Source organism: Phyllobates terribilis, unplaced genomic scaffold (assembly GCF_046119375.1).
Source record: "Phyllobates terribilis strain yellow unplaced genomic scaffold, ASM4611937v1 Scaffold_1__5_contigs__length_1240528914, whole genome shotgun sequence".
Classification (NCBI taxonomy): domain Eukaryota; kingdom Metazoa; phylum Chordata; class Amphibia; order Anura; family Dendrobatidae; genus Phyllobates; species Phyllobates terribilis.
In genome coordinates this window covers 271,010,035-271,025,913 of record NW_027362761.1, presented here as the reverse complement: position 1 = coordinate 271,025,913, position 15,879 = coordinate 271,010,035, and the positions used below count along the sequence as shown (strand labels likewise).

Here is a 15,879-nt window from a genome sequence, read left to right as displayed (position 1 = left end):
CGCCACCAGGCCTTGGCACAACAAGTGTGTAAGGCAGCCACCTGGACCAGCCTACACACATTTACCAAGCACTACAGCGTTCATACCCAGTCCTCAGCAGACGCGAGCCTGGGCAGACGCATGCTACAAGCGGCGGTATCCCAATCCTAGGGAACCGCCCACATGATATTCGTCCAGTGCTTCCCACCCAGGGACTGCTTTGGGACGTCCCATGGTCCTGTGTCCCCCAATGAGGCAACAGAGTAAAGGAGATTTTTGTGTACTCACAGTAAAATCTCTTTCTCTTAGCCTCTAATTGGGGGACACAGCACCCACCCTGTTGCCCTTCAGGGCTGTTAAAAATGAGTTCTCATATTGGTTTTCCTTTGAGTTCTTATATAGTTACCTTTTTTATAGGCATAACTATATTATTTATCTATAGTTGCCTTTTTATAGGTATGACTATGATAACTATGTTACGTTTCTCCCACTGCTTTTGCACAAAACTGGAGAAGGCTGATGCCGTCCAGGGGTGTATACTGCATGGGAGGAGCCAATGTTAATCTTTTTCAGATTAAGCATAGTGTCGCCTCCCAGTGGACAGCAGCATAACACCCATGGTCCTGTGTCCCCCAATTAGAGGCTAAGAGAAAGAGTTTTTACGGTGAGTACACAAAAATCTCCTTTTCTTGATAAAAGGACAGAGGTTACCCAATGCTATGTTGGAGCAGTTAATCTGTGAGAAAGTATCTTACCTTTGGCATATAGGAGAGCCACTGAAGAATGGTATACACTCCTTCAAAATCATCAGGGACCATAGCGTGAGACACCCCATTATTACACATAATCTGCACGCCTCCTAACTGGTTATTAGACGTATATACTTCACGACCAAGAACCTATATAACACAAATCCGTATCATTATAAACATTCTTAAACATCATCCTTTTCATGGGGGTTTATTAGGCGATTTTTGGGAAATTATTTGAAATACACTATACGCAGAAATATAACTATAAATTTCTTAACATGACAACTAAGAAATATCACAATGCAGGGAATACAACTTTGATTTACCTTGTTCAGGGCACCTGCACCAGTCAAAATTATATGGGAATTCTCTACTTGTATAACACGCTGACCAAGTCTCACCAAGTAGGCTCCTATCCCAATTGCACGACATGTGACCTTAGGAAACAATGGGAATGTCAATGTTGAATGTCCTAACCTGAAGTCAGAATCATTGGTGCAGGACAGAAACAGACAGGATGATCTGAGACACATGTAAACCAATTATGTAGCATTGCTTAAAAGGCTATGGACACCTTGATATGGAAAAAATATTTTCGGTGGTTAGCTTTCAGATTTTTCTCTTGCGAGTTTCCCTCTCATTAATATATGTTGGAAGTAGTTCTGAGTATATCTAGGGTGCTGCGGTCTTCATTAGCTCATATAACAGCACAGCTTATATCCTGCACATATTTCCTCTTCATGTTTTTTCTTCGCTTTCTGGATTTTCTTGGCCCTCCAATGAGGTTGTACATGCTTTTTTTCCCCTATCTGTCTGTGTACAACACTCTTCCTGCTACTATCTTTAATGCCAGTTTCGGTGCTTGGATCAAAAGACCAACCCCGACCAGTGGGTCAGCTGACCTGAGCTAACTGTCTCATAGGCATATACAAGGCAGTTAGATCAGGGGGCCCTATTCTCAGACCAGGTCTTCCGATCCAAGCATGGTCTGTATTTCACTGAAATCGGTCTACCTTAGGGAAAAGTGGGGCAGATGAGAGAGAGCGATCAGAATCAGGCGTTAAATCGTATTTGTAATATTTTTCAAAGCAGCCAGCTAGATAGGGGACTTAGACAATCTAAAGTGCTACAAAATTTTTAATAAAAAATATTAAAAAGAGGCTTAATTTTGCAATTAGGAAACAAACAGACATTAAAAATTTCAGTTTGAAGGTGTACATAGCCTTTTAAGTCAAGCCAAACGCTTTACACCCAAGATCAAAATGGATGAGCGCACATACCATGCTGATGGTTATAATTTCATCATATGCCAGAGATGACTCGCCAGCAATTGTTCCTGAACCTCTCAGATTCTCTACTCCAATTCCTTCCTCTTTTCCAATGATGTCAGTCAGCACATACCTGTGGAGAAGAACAATGCAATGGGATTTCTATGTAAAAAGAGTGTAAATGACAAACAGATCAAGACCAGCTAGCAAGTCACAAGTACCTGGATTCACCTTCATCCTCCACATGTTCACAGTGCACTGAATTCAGAGAACTAATCCGTGTGTAGTCCTGGGGCGTCAGATACAAATACTTGAAGCCCTAAGAAGACAAAAATCCAGGTATTAAAAAAAAAAAAAAAAAAAGGTAATCAGTTATTTCTATTCCCACTTTCTATAGGACTAAAAGGTAATCCATGGGTTACCTCATATACTAGATAAAGAAACAAACTCACTGCTTGACAGCACGTAAGATCAAACAAATATACTTAAATTCTTAGGGTGCTCTCACACTGCGTTCTGGCACCCGTTTGTTGGTCCCGTTGGGACTTACGTCCGAAAACCCCGCAAAATGGGATTCGGGCATATGAACCGACAGGGCCATAGACCATAATGGTGCTGGCAGAGCGGACGTGCACTCTAACGTGCATCATTTTTGGGTGTACATGCCTACTTGAGGCGGACACCCAGACGAAGTAGACTGCGTCTGAGTGTTCGCCACCAATAGGTGTAATACGCCCGAAAATGATCCGATGATCTGGGTGTAAGCCACGACAGGACCCATGAGCATGGAGAAAAGCGCAAATTTGAAAGCACCCTTAAAAAGCTGGCTCAGTCAAGATTTAACATGGAAATTCATGCACGTTCAACATCCCTTAGGGTAAGATAGACACAACATGGTGCAGGTCCCTAAAACTCACTTTGTAAGGGTCAGAGGGGTCAATCCAAGCTACATTAAACATGTGTCTGAGTTCCTCTGCCAGTCCTATTCGAGCACCACTATTCGCTGCGATGTAAATCCGAGGGATTCCTTCTTTCCTAGCAAATTCTGAAGCTCGCAGAAAGAGCATATCTTCCTGAGGCCCAAAGGAGCCAATCTTGTAGGTGATATCATTGCAGATCACAATGACGTCACGTCCCTTTGGATATTCAGGACTTTTAATCTTCATTTTGAAAGCAACCATTCCAACCTAATACAGGGAGGGATAAAAATCTAAAAAAGATTATTTCATACAAGATGATAATAGTATTAGTCTTCATCATTTATAGATTCACATGCCACGCTAAAGGTTTTGTCCATTTTCAGAAAACTTCCTACTATAAACTGTGGTAGTTATAAAAAAACAAACTAAGTGTTACTTACCCTTTCCAGGGTCCAGTGCCGATTCTTTGGCACTGCGTAGGTCTTTTCTATTTGTCTGCATCGCTAATATCACGATGTCAGCACTGCAGCCAATCAAGTCTGCTGAGCTCAGTGGTTTTAGCGCTGTCAACACTTTAATATTTTCCTGGCATCAGATGCTGTAAAAAATGCCACTCCTGCACGTATCTCATAGCAGCTAATTACCCTCTATCCATGAAAATAACCCTAAGGGTATCATGAATATTTATGTGTAGAAGCAGTGAGAGCCATCAGCAAGACACGCCTTTCTCTAATGTACTGTATATGGCCAGAATAATTACCTCATTTCCACCAGGTAATCTGTTCAGCTGAACCAACTGACCCTGGCTGTCAAGGACCAATTCCGTGTAGGTGAGCATATCTGAGGCACGAGGTTCTCCTGGTCCCCACAGTTTAAACAAAGCCTGCAACAAGACAAGCAAAATGTAATAAAAGAGCTCATGCAGATGTCCATGAAAATCAGTCCGAGCACTGACCGCTAATGAACGGACTGGCCCATTAGCCATTACCCTTGAGAAAGCGTGTTTAACACGTGAAACGTGCGTACGTAGGGGTCTGCACTTTCTGCTTGTGCATTCCCTGGGGGGGGCTTAACCTGCCACATGGGTAAGGTTTCTTTTCATTGAATTATTCGATGGTGGTTTGTCTGACATACTTTTATCTACACATGTGTGACATGGGACGGATTGTATACATGTCAAGATTCCACATATCCGTCATAATATAATACCTTCTATACTTGCATGTTGCATGTGTTTTCCCTACCCCAGGGTTTTAGCTTGTTGCTATTTTGCCTGTCCTGGTTATTTGTAAGAATGTTTTTAACCAGTAATTAATTAAAATTCATATTTTATACACACTCCTTTGCTCCTCCTCTTTTCAAGTATTCATTTAGGAGTGTTCTAGATTTCTTTATATGCATGAATGATCTATGATGATTTAATTATTTGAACTTCATTATGCCTATGGGACTTGTATTTCTTATAGGTGTGAACCATGTAGAATTTGGATAAGTTATGGACCAAAGACCCGGAAGCAGTCTAGCAGAGCTGCAAGGCAGAGGCTTGATGGCGGAAAGCCCAGGAAGCCCCCACTTCAGTTGGAGTGTCAGTGATCCTGAACGGGAGCAGTGTTATCTTCATGGTACGCTTCCAGGATGGGAAAACGAATCCACCAGGCAACGGTGGTCTTGGAAGCAGAAAGACTTCTACGAAGACCTTCAGGAATCCCGAAAAGAGAATCCGAATGTCTGAAAGATGCTGTGCTTGGCAGAGGACCCGTGTTTGCCTCCTACGAACACGAAGCTAAAACTGATTGACTCCTCCCCAGCAGGGTACACCCACCAACAGGCAAGGAGCTAACCTTTTTTCTCCCTAGTGTCAGCAGCATACACCCATGGTTTCCTGTGTCCCCCAACGTAGAGATAGAGAAATGCAAGTTCCAAAAAATTTTACCTGTCTGAACATCTCAGGGAAATCATAGACATATGTTGTCCCCAGTGATTGAGCTTGGAATCTCTTAGACTGTAAAAGGTCCTTGGTCACATAGGGCGTATTGATCAGCATCCCATGCATAAGTCCATGCTTATCACCATAGGAATTAAACATGATCTGTTAAAAGAGATACAACGTTTTATTTCATTAAAAATTACTCGGCTATGATTTCAAAAACATAGGTTAAAAGGTCAAACAAGTTTCATTACTCGTTACTAGCCAGCACTAGGCTTTTGAAGTGAATTCAATTACATGCCTCCTTTTCTCCTGAACATGGGATTGAATCCATATACTTACGTTTTGGCAGAACAGTTTGTGTATAATGAGCATAACAACTGCTACTTTAAGTGAAACTGTAACCATTAAAATACAGTCCAATCCGCAGGCACCATGATACAGAGCAGGGGAAGCTGCGTAGATTGATCTATAGTTTTGTGACAAAATGTTTAAGAAAACCTGTGTTTTAATCATTTAAACCTTTGCTCTGTTTTTTTTCGGCGCAGAGGGCGGTCTTATCAGTGAGTGACAGCTTTCGTTGTATAACTGTGAATACAGAGACAGCTGTCAATCACTGATAGGACAGCCTACTGGAATGGAAAGCCCTGATTGGACTGCATTTGTATGTTGACAGGTTCTTTTTAACCACAGATTTAGAAAAGGACCTGATAAGATAAAGGCTGTTACTCACCTGCCCAGTGCTGGGTTCTGTCACCTCCTTATAAAGGCTAATGTCCAAATAGTAACCAGACTCATTGGTAAGAAAGAGACGGATGGGGATGGCTTTGCCTGTAGGGGTTAACCTGATATTGATCTTCACTTCAGCTTGAAGTACACGCAGCTTCCATAGACGGCTACCATATCTTATAACCATGGAGCGGACCGACTCCTCAATCTAATGAATGATAAAAGGCGACACTGCTGTCACATACAGTGGAAATCATAGAAAGGTATCATGCATTCTATGCATATTATTCTAGGCTATAGGTGTATCCAAAATAAAGTTTTCAGAAAATACATGAGCCACAATTTTAATTTAAATTGGAATATCTGTAATAGAGTTTTTCGAAGAAAGATAAAAAATAAGGGCAGTACACACTCCTCTCATGGGGCATCTAGCTAAATGCATGTACTCAGTACCTAGGGAATTCATTTTAGAAATATTTCTGTATTCCAGGGTTAAGCTGGGCTTACAATTAAAAGATCTGAGTCTGCTGCTTTTCACAAGCCTAGCTGGGAATTATGAATATGCCACCCCACACCATAATCCTAGGAGCAGAACCAATGTTACGCTCCCTTGTGAAGGCCTCTACATGGTGTTGCTCATGTGGTCTCTAGATCAATCTCCGAATATCATTACGTCCAAGACAAAAGCAGGCCACAATCGCTGAACAGGAAAAACCTATTTCAGCCTACATTGCTGTCTTGATCTGCACTATGATAGCCTTCAAGAGTGGCAAGAAGTCAATGAAATACCTCTAATTGGACATTTAGATTGTAGCCCAGTTTTGTGGAAAAAACTTCTGGTGGTTTGTGTACACACTGTTTGACACCTTTGGCTTGGTTCTGCAGTACAGAATGAATCAATCATGGAACCAGAGGTATGGCAATTCCTCCAAAGTGACCCAGGAGCATTTTTCAACATGACACCATGCCACATGTTGCTTTTGCTACCGTGAGCAGCCTGCATAACCTAAGCATACTACCATGGCCTGCAGCATCTCCGGACTTGTCTCCCATTGAGCACATCTGAGACGTCATTGCTTGGCAATTGAAAAGGGAGCTGTCAGCAGAGGATTTTGATGATTTCCATGATCAATTATATACAGCATGGCAGAAAATCCCTCAGCCAACCACTTTTCAGCTCATTGATACCGGCCAAGACGTACGTGTAAGTGCATGTATTTCTGCATGTGGTGCTTACACTCGATACTAAATAAATTTAGAAAATGTTGCTCCCATTTTTTCATCATTTGCATATCATTAAGATTTCTATTGAATCTGTAATTTCCATAATCCTACAACTTTTTCCCCTCTTAGTGTTTCAATGTTGAGGAGTATATATCAAACAGTTAAAAACAAAAACTCAATCACCTTTGACGGATCCATGATGACAGTGGGAACGAAATTAAGGAAGATATGATTGCAGTCGGTGCGGATACTGGGATTATTAAAAGCAACTTCTAGTTCATCCATAGCCTCAAGCAGCAGACGTTCCCCTTCATTTTGTAAATACTCAAATGAAGCTTCCTGAAAAAAAGACAAAAAAAAAAGTTTATTCACAACAAATACTCTGGGATGTTATCTTTGTTCCCCTAATTGCACTCATGCATTGTTTCAGCTTTATCTAGTAAACAGTGCTGCTGGGCACTGCAGTTCAGCTCCAATTCTCTTCAATAAGGGCTGATCTGCAGTGGTTGCCAGCATATATGGAATTATGGTGGTGTTCTTTTTTTACAGTGTTTACATTCTGCTACCGGCTGAGGTGATAACAGCTGATTGGTGGCAACGCTGTGTATCGGACCCCCACTGATCTTATATTTATGACCAATCCTAAGAATATGTCATCAATATAAAACTAGTGGTCAACTCCTTAAAATGGAAACACCAATGAGTCAACAAGTTGACAAAAAAAAGAAACAACTAAAAAAAAAGGCCTAGTTATTTAGGACATACACTATAGGATATACACTATACGATTATATAAAGAACTGTGCTACCTTATCTATTACGAATTAAAATGTTTTAGGAAAGGACAAAGCGATTGGAAAAAAACAGTACCTTAGTAACAAGGTCAGAATGTCGAATAATGGCACGGATGAAGAACCTGTGATCGGTAACCTCTATGCCAGCTGCAACTTTGGCTGCTCCAAGATAGACGTGCATTTTGTGGTTGGCACAAGGGACAGCGGTCAAGTCAAAGTTTCTCATTCTGTTTAGCTCCAGCTGAAAGGCCAGGGCAGGCTCTAGATGTCGGTAAATGCGATCCTCAGCAAACTAAGAAAAGCAAGAAAATTATTTCAACAGTTCAAAATTGTTTCAAGATATACACAAAACATACATTTAGTGAATTGTCCAATAATATAGTAAATTAGCCAAACCTCATCTCGTGCTCTAAATGTGAAGAATTTGGGAAACTCTCTCTGCAAAAGAGAAAAAAATTAATCACATCTGTGGACAAATGACCCTTATTTACTCTTCGTTGCATTTTAAACATTTACGCCATTCAGAACTTTCAGACGGAACTTAAAAACCTCTTTCATCAAGACAGTTTACAGCCTGCAATGACCCCGCCGCCTCCTCACCAACACTGAAGCTGCTGCAACCCCCCAACCTACTGTCTCCTTCCCCACCATCCTGTAGAATGTAAGCCCGCAAGGGCATGGTCCTCTTCCCTCTGTACCAGTCTATCATTGGTAATTTCTTCTCTGTAATTTATATTTGTATGTTACCCCTTCTCACGTACAGCACCATGGAATCAATGGTGCTCTAAAAAGAAATAATAGTAATGCCATACCCCACAGGACATTGTCCAGAAAAGGAAGGCCCCATTAAAGGGACTAGGTCACTAGGTACAGTACAGACCAAAAGTTTGGACACACCTTCTCATTTAAAGATCTTTCTGTATTTTCATGACTATGAAAATTGTACATTCACACTGAAGGCATCAAAACTATGAATTAACACATGTGGAATTATATACTTAGCAAAAAAGTGTGAAACAACTGAAAATATGTCTTATATTCTAGGTTCTTCAAAGTAGCCACCTTTTGCTTTGATGACTGCTTTGCACATTCTTGGCATTCTCTTGATGAGCTTCAAGAGGTAGTCATCGGAAATGGTTTTCACTTCACAGGTGTGCCCTGACAGGTTTAATAAGTGGGATTTCTTGCCTTATAAATGGGGTTGGGACCATCAGTTGTGTTGTGCAGAAGTCTGGTGGATACACAGCTGATAGTCCTACTGAATAGACTGTTAGCTGCTTTTTCCTTGCCATAATACAAATTCTAAGTAAAGAAAAACTAGTGGCCATCATTACTTTAAGAAATGATGAAGGTCAGTCAGTCCGAAAAATTGGGAAAACTTTGAAAGTGTCCCCAAGTGCAGTTGCAAAAACCATCAAGTACTACAAAGAAACTGGCTCACATGAGGATAGCCCCAGGAAAGGAAGACCAAGAGTCACCTCTGCTTCTGAGGATAAGTTTATCCGAGTCACCAGCCTCAGAAATTGCAGGTTAACAGCAGCTCAGGTTAGAGACCAGGTCAATGCCACACACAGTTCTAGCAGCAGACACATCTCTACAACAACTGTTAAGAGGAGATTTTGTGCAGCCAGCAGGCCTTCATGGTAAAATAGGTGCTAGGAAACCACTGCTAAGGACAGGCAACAAGCAGAAGAGACTTGTTTGGGCTAAATAACACAAGCAATGGACATTAGACCAGTGGAAATCTGTGCTTTGGTCTGATGAGTCCAAATTTGAGATTTTTGGTTCCAACCACTGTGTCTTTGTGTGACGCAGAAAAGGTGAACGGATGGACTCTACATGCCTGGTTCCCACCGTGAAGCTTGGAGGAGGAGGTGTGAGGGTGCTTTGCTGGTGACACTGTTGGGGATTTATTCTAAATTGAAGGCATAATGAACCAGCATGGCTACCACAGCATCTAGCAGCAGCATGCTATTCCATCCAGTTTGCGTTTAGTTGGACCATCATTTATTTTTCAACAGGACAATGACCCCAAACACACCTCCAGGCTGTGTAAGGGCTATCTGACCAAGAAGGAGAGTGATGGGGTGCTACGCCAGATGACCTGGCCTCCACAGTCACCAGACCTGAACCCAATCAAGATGGTTTGGGGTGAGCTGGACCGCAGAGTGAAGGCAAAAGGGCCAACAAGTGCTAAGCATCTCTGGGAACTCCTTCAAGATTGTTGGAAGACCATTGCCGGTGACTACCTCTTGAAGCTCATCAAGAGAATGCCAAGAGTGTGCAAAGCAGTCATCAAAGCAAAAGGTGGCTACTTTGAAGAACCTAGAATATAAGACATATTTTCAGTTGTTTCACACTTTTTTGTTAAGTATATAATTCCACATGTGTTAATTCATAGTTTTGATGCCTTCAGTGTGAATGTACAATTTTCATAGTCATGAAAATACAGAAAAATCCTTAAATAAGAAGGTGTGTCCAAACTTTTGGTCTGTACTGTATATGCTGCCCTGCCAGATAAACGCCCTTAATCCTTCCTTGTTGATTTACAGCTATCTCCCTATATCAATACATTTTTGAGAGAGGCCACATAAGAGATTGTGACTGTTGTGGAGAGCCAAACCAGTAAGCTGAAACTAAATCTGCTAAATATTAACATACTATTTAATATTAATTTCATTGCACAATGTTTAGCAGAATTATGTATGTTGACTAGCTGCTACAGCTAATACATGTAACAATAGAGCTTATTGTAACATTTACTGTTACCAGTAACAGCTGATCTAAACCATATATTATAAAGTTGATAAAAATCTGCATATCAAACTGCTCCTATAATTCAGCCCTTGTACCTTAATTAACAGCTCCCCCTACAAAAGTATAATGTCCCCAAACAGTATGATGACCCCACATAATATGATGTCCTTATGCCCTTTCACAGAAACAGTATACCTCCCTAGCTTCCCACAAAGTATGATGTCCCCACCGCCCTCCCACACAAAAAGTATTATGCCTCCCTAGCTCCCCACACAGTATGATGCCCCACACAGCCCTCTCACACAAACAGTAAGATGGCCCCCACATTCACCCAAACACTATGACAGCGCTCCACATGCACATTATGAAGGACCCATAAAGCCCCTCAAATAGTGTCACACACACAGTATGATGGCTCACACAGTCCCTTGTGAAAGATTGCCTTTAAAAGTGAAAATCACAACAAGTCAATACAGTTTTAGACAACAATGTGACTATGATAATGCCATCATTGTACATAAATAACTGAGCAGTAGAGCTATGCAATTCCCTGGGTTGATCTCAAACTAGGTATTAGTCTGGTCACTAATAGGATAAAGAAGATGACCCAGCAATCTTTCTCCAGCAAACTGTGTATTCCAGGGAGGCTGTATTCATGGTGGCTCACAAGACTAACCATATCCCTATCAGATATGTTAGCAGATATGAGCTTCTCATTAGCTACTTGTGTCCTTTAAGGGAATTCTTCATCAGAAAATGACACACAGTTTACGTCACATTTTTGCGTTTTGAGTATTTTTTATAAACTTTTTTTTTTTTAATACAATTTGTATTAAAATAAAAATGTTAAATCTGGCAATGTTCACACTGGCCACTGGGGCTTCTGTAGACTCATGCTTCCGGTTTCAGGAACGTCACATGTACATTACCAGCAATACACTGACTCAGATCCTATCTTTTGCATCCAATAATAATGTGCAAAGGTCATTGTGAAGCGAGGGGGAGCAGGTCAGCTGTGACATCACCTATTGTGATTGGTGGATCCTGTGTCATCAGCTGTGTATAGAGGCTGTGTGTTACCGGTCATTGTAATCCTGCCTCTACTGATAAGAAAAGTCCTGTGAACGGTTTTCTGAAAGGATAGGGTGTATGAGTCTACAGATTTTTATATGAATAAACATAACACATTGTTAAAAATAAAAAAATTTAAAATACATGAAACACCAAAACCAGATTTACACAATAGGTCATTTTCTGATGACAATATCCATTTAACTAGCTGGGAAGTCATGCAGATGGCACTTTGCAGTTCCTTTTTTGTGGAGTACAGCTATATTATCACAATAACAATACGTTCACCAACCTGCTGGGCTATCAAGAAGGTGATTCTCCGAAGACCATAGTCCACCAAGATATTTTTCTGCAAAACAAGAAATTGGGTTAATAACAAACCAAATACCTCCAAATAATTCTCTCCCATTAAAAATGCATGCAGAATTACATCTTATACTAGACAGATATTATCATTTTCATTTGAGGAAAACCAAATTATTATGGTTGTAAGGCTAAGGTTACACATTCAGTGTTTGTTCAGTATTTGACATCAGTATTTTGTAAGCCAAAACCAGGAGTGGAACAATCAGAGGAAAACTATAATGGAAACACGTCACCACTTCTGGATTTATCACCCACTCCTGGTTATGGTGTCCAAATACGGAGGTAAAATACTGACCAAATACTGATAGTGTGACCATAGCCTAAAAATAAGAGACTTCACACTATTTCACTATAGGCCTTTGCCTTAAACAGTAAAATATACTAAATAAACTATATTTGGCTATTACGTGCAGACCTTTGACTGGGAGAAAGTTCTAAACGTTGTCACCAGCTCCTCATCCTCCCTTCGATCTGCCCACTTTATAGCCACATTCAGAATGTGAATAGGTTCTTCACGGATGCTCTAAGGGCAAAAAAGGTAAACATTTTAAAATCCTTTGGTAAAACAATCAAATGGAAAGTTTTTTTACAGGACAACATCTGTAAGGAGTTGGTACCTCCTCTCCCTGTATTAGCGTTGGGTAGACTGTGTGCCCCAGAGGGGACAGTAATAATATCAGCTTTTTCATTTATACAAGCAATGAGCATTTTGAGCATATTAGAAAGAAGGGATTTGAGTCTGTAAGTGACTCTGGGTAAATACTCCATACAAACTGCTGTCAAACACATCAGGTATTTGTAACGTGCTTTCCTCCCACAAGGGACTCAAAGAGCAGCCTGGAAGTTCTTTTTTTGTTACGTGGACAGTTGAGAAGCAGAGGGGTCAATGGCTGCCACATAGGCACTCATCCTTTAAAGACCCACTAGGGTAAAACATTTTTAGAAGGTCAATTAACCTCTCTGTATACTTTTGGAGCGTGGGAGGAAATTGGAGAATTTGAGGAAAACTAGGCAGAAATAAAAGAATATACAAACTCCCTTGCAAATGTTACACTTGGTCAGATTCGATTCCAGGACCCTTGCGACACAAGGCAACAATGCTAACCACTGGCCTAAATGCCACTCAATAGAATAAGGCAGCAACGTTATAAGCTAATGTGTTATTTTTAACAACAAACAGGTAATTTTATTATACACATACCATGCCCATATTATTAGTGTGAACATGAAGTTATAGATGGAGTTAATGTAAAACAAAGGGGCACCTACCTTGTTGTCTTCCTCATCATAAAAAGTAGATCGGGCCTCACTGAACAAGGGAGGAGGATCAGCAAAGCAGGAAATGACCTCATCAAAGTTCCTACAAAGAAAGATATCTGTTAAAGTTGCATGATGTAACTGTGTTTATGTTGCTGGCAGATTTTATTGGACCAACATTTTAATCAGGAGCACAATAACCTGATGTAAAAGTATAAAAATTTAAAAATATAGTCTAAGGTAAAGCAGGTCTAATGAGAAAAAAATCATATACAATTCAGGTTGAGTTTTATACAAAGAATTCAAGAACTACCTTGTGAAATCTTCAAATTTGTCAAAAGCCACCATAACTCCCATCCTCTGGCACAAAGGAGAAAAACCACTGTCCATAAAGAGCTCACTACTTTGGCGGTTTAGCTCTAGGTGTGTGGCACTGATAGGCAAAGACATCCTGTAGAGGAAGACGTTGGAACATGAAATCGAGGACAGCACAGACTAAGGCTCGTAATGCTCTACTGGCTGCTCCATTGTGAAAACGAGAAAAGAAGGCGACGTAAATGGAAAAACATTACAGATAAAGCATTTCAGGTTAGTTATGTGAAGCAAAATGACTACTTAGAAACCATGGCTCATATGAACTGTAAAAGACAAAAATTCTTGAAACTCCATCCTAATTACACCCATTACAGTCCGACCATCGGTATACTTCTGCACAGAAAGCATAATCGCTAAAAACAGGCTGAAGAATATCATGCCTTATCAAATATAAATACAAACTCAAGATCTCTTTTTCGCAAACTTAAAACAATTTTGAGAAAAAATTGTTACATTGGTTACAAGGAAAGCAAGGAGTCAATCTATGTGGCCATGATTAAAGCTGCAATAGCTTTCAACTTTCCTGCTCTTTGATGCCAGCAACACAAGTAGCAAGGCATACAGTTGTGCATACCTAGATGTGCCATTCAGAATCCTGGACGAGCTAGGTGGCAACCGCTATGATGGTTGTGATGGCAATCATATATAGGTTGTAATTCAATATTCTTATGTATAGTGAAGAAATATTTGGGCAGAATTTTTTTTTACAGCTTGACGAAAAAAAAGGAGGAGGAGTTAATGAGGTTTTCTAAGAGGAAATGTTCCTTCTAGAGCATGTCCTTCTCAGTGAGTCTGATTTCAAAGAGAATTCTTCTTCCAGCTGCACTAGTCCTCCATTGTGTTACTGACACTGTGATGCTTCCAGTATTTCAAAAGAGGCGTCACAATTTTTCCAAATAAAAAATGGTAAAATGCAGGAAAGAGATACCGTATTTCTCGGACTATAAGTATATATATATATATATATATATATATATATATATATATATATATATATATATATATATATATATATATATATATATATATATATATATACACACAGTACAGACCAAAAGTTTGGACACACCTTCTCATTTAAAGATTTTTCTGTATTTTCATGACTATGAAAATTGTACATTCACACTGAAGGTATCAAAACTATGAATTAACACATGTGGAATTATATACTTAACAAAAAAGTGTGAAAATACTGAAAATATGTCTTATATTCTAGGTTCTTCAAAGCAGCCACCTTTTGCTTTGATGACTGCTTTGCACACCCTTGGCATTCTCTTGATGAGCTTCAAGAGGTAGTCAACGGAAATGGTTTTCACTTCACAGGTGTGCCCTGCCAGGTTTAATAAGTGGAATTTCTTGCCTTATAAATGGGGTTGGGACCATCATTTGTGTTGTGCAGAAGTGTGGTGTATACACAGCTGATAGTCCTACTGAATAGACTGTTAGAATTTGTATTATGGCAAGAAATTAGCAGCTAAGTAAAGAAAAATGAGTGGCCATCAATACTTTAAGAGATGAAGGTCAGTCAGTCCGAAAAATTGGGAAAACTTTGAAAGTGTCCCCTAGTGCAGTTGCAAAAACCATAAAGCGCTACAAAGAAACTGGCTCACATGAGGACCGCCACAGGAAAGGAAGACCAAGAGTCACCTCTGCTTCTGAGGATAAGTTTATCCGAGTCACCAGCCTCAGAAATCGCAGGTTAACAGCAGCTCAGATTAGAGACCAAGTCAATGCCACACAGAGTTCTACCAGCAGACACATCTCTACAACAACTGTTAAGAGGAGACTTTGTACAGCAGACCTTCATGGTAAAATAGCTGCTAGGAAACCACTGCTAAGGACAGGCAACAAGCAGAAGAGACTTGTTTGGGCTAAAGAACACAAGGAATGAACATTCGACCAGTGGAATTCTGTGGTTTAGTATGATGAGTCCAAATTTGAGATCCTTGGTTCCAACCACCGTGTCTTTGTGCGACGCAGAAAAGGTGAATGGAAGAACTCTACATGCCTGGTTCTCACCGTGAAGCATGGATGAGGAGGTGTGATGGTGTGGGGGTGCATTGCTGGTGACACTGTTGGGGATTTATTCAAAATTGAAGGCATACTGAATCAGCATGGCTACCACAGCATCTTGCAGCGGCATGCTATTCCATCCGGTTTGCGTTTAGTTGGACCATCATTTATTTTTCAACAGGACAATGACCCCAAACACACCTCCAGGCTGTGTAAGGGCTATTTGACCAAGAAGGAGAGTGATGGGGTGCTACAACAGATGACCTGGCCTCCACAGTCACCAGTCCTGAACCCAATCGAGATGGTTTGGGGTGAGCTGGACCGCAGAGTGAAGGTAAAAGGGCCAACAAGTGCTAAGCATCTCTGGGAACTCCTTCAAGATTGTTGGAAGACCATTTCCGGTGACTACCTCTTGAAGCTCATCAAGAGAATGCCAAGAGTTTGCAA

The 15,879-nt window shown here is 40.6% G+C and overlaps 1 protein-coding gene across 4 annotated transcripts in view; it reads right to left on the bottom strand.

The window, feature by feature from the left end:
• Positions 1 to 15,879, bottom strand: part of ACACB (acetyl-CoA carboxylase beta) — a 162,948-nt gene that overhangs the window by 24,982 nt on the left and 122,087 nt on the right. For all 4 annotated transcript variants that reach the window (XM_073672534.1, XM_073672540.1, XM_073672557.1 and 1 more), the window contains 15 exons: positions 13,358 to 13,495; positions 13,057 to 13,147; positions 12,203 to 12,310; positions 11,714 to 11,770; positions 7,990 to 8,031; positions 7,670 to 7,885; positions 6,983 to 7,138; positions 5,580 to 5,783; positions 4,853 to 5,008; positions 3,680 to 3,802; positions 2,917 to 3,186; positions 2,221 to 2,318; positions 2,012 to 2,132; positions 1,058 to 1,168; positions 735 to 878 (listed from right to left, as the gene is read on the bottom strand). In XM_073672534.1, the coding sequence (XP_073528635.1) occupies positions 735 to 878; positions 1,058 to 1,168; positions 2,012 to 2,132; positions 2,221 to 2,318; positions 2,917 to 3,186; positions 3,680 to 3,802; positions 4,853 to 5,008; positions 5,580 to 5,783; positions 6,983 to 7,138; positions 7,670 to 7,885; positions 7,990 to 8,031; positions 11,714 to 11,770; positions 12,203 to 12,310; positions 13,057 to 13,147; positions 13,358 to 13,495 (2,035 nt within the window). The remainder of the gene's footprint in view (positions 1 to 734; positions 879 to 1,057; positions 1,169 to 2,011; positions 2,133 to 2,220; positions 2,319 to 2,916; positions 3,187 to 3,679; positions 3,803 to 4,852; positions 5,009 to 5,579; positions 5,784 to 6,982; positions 7,139 to 7,669; positions 7,886 to 7,989; positions 8,032 to 11,713; positions 11,771 to 12,202; positions 12,311 to 13,056; positions 13,148 to 13,357; positions 13,496 to 15,879) is intronic.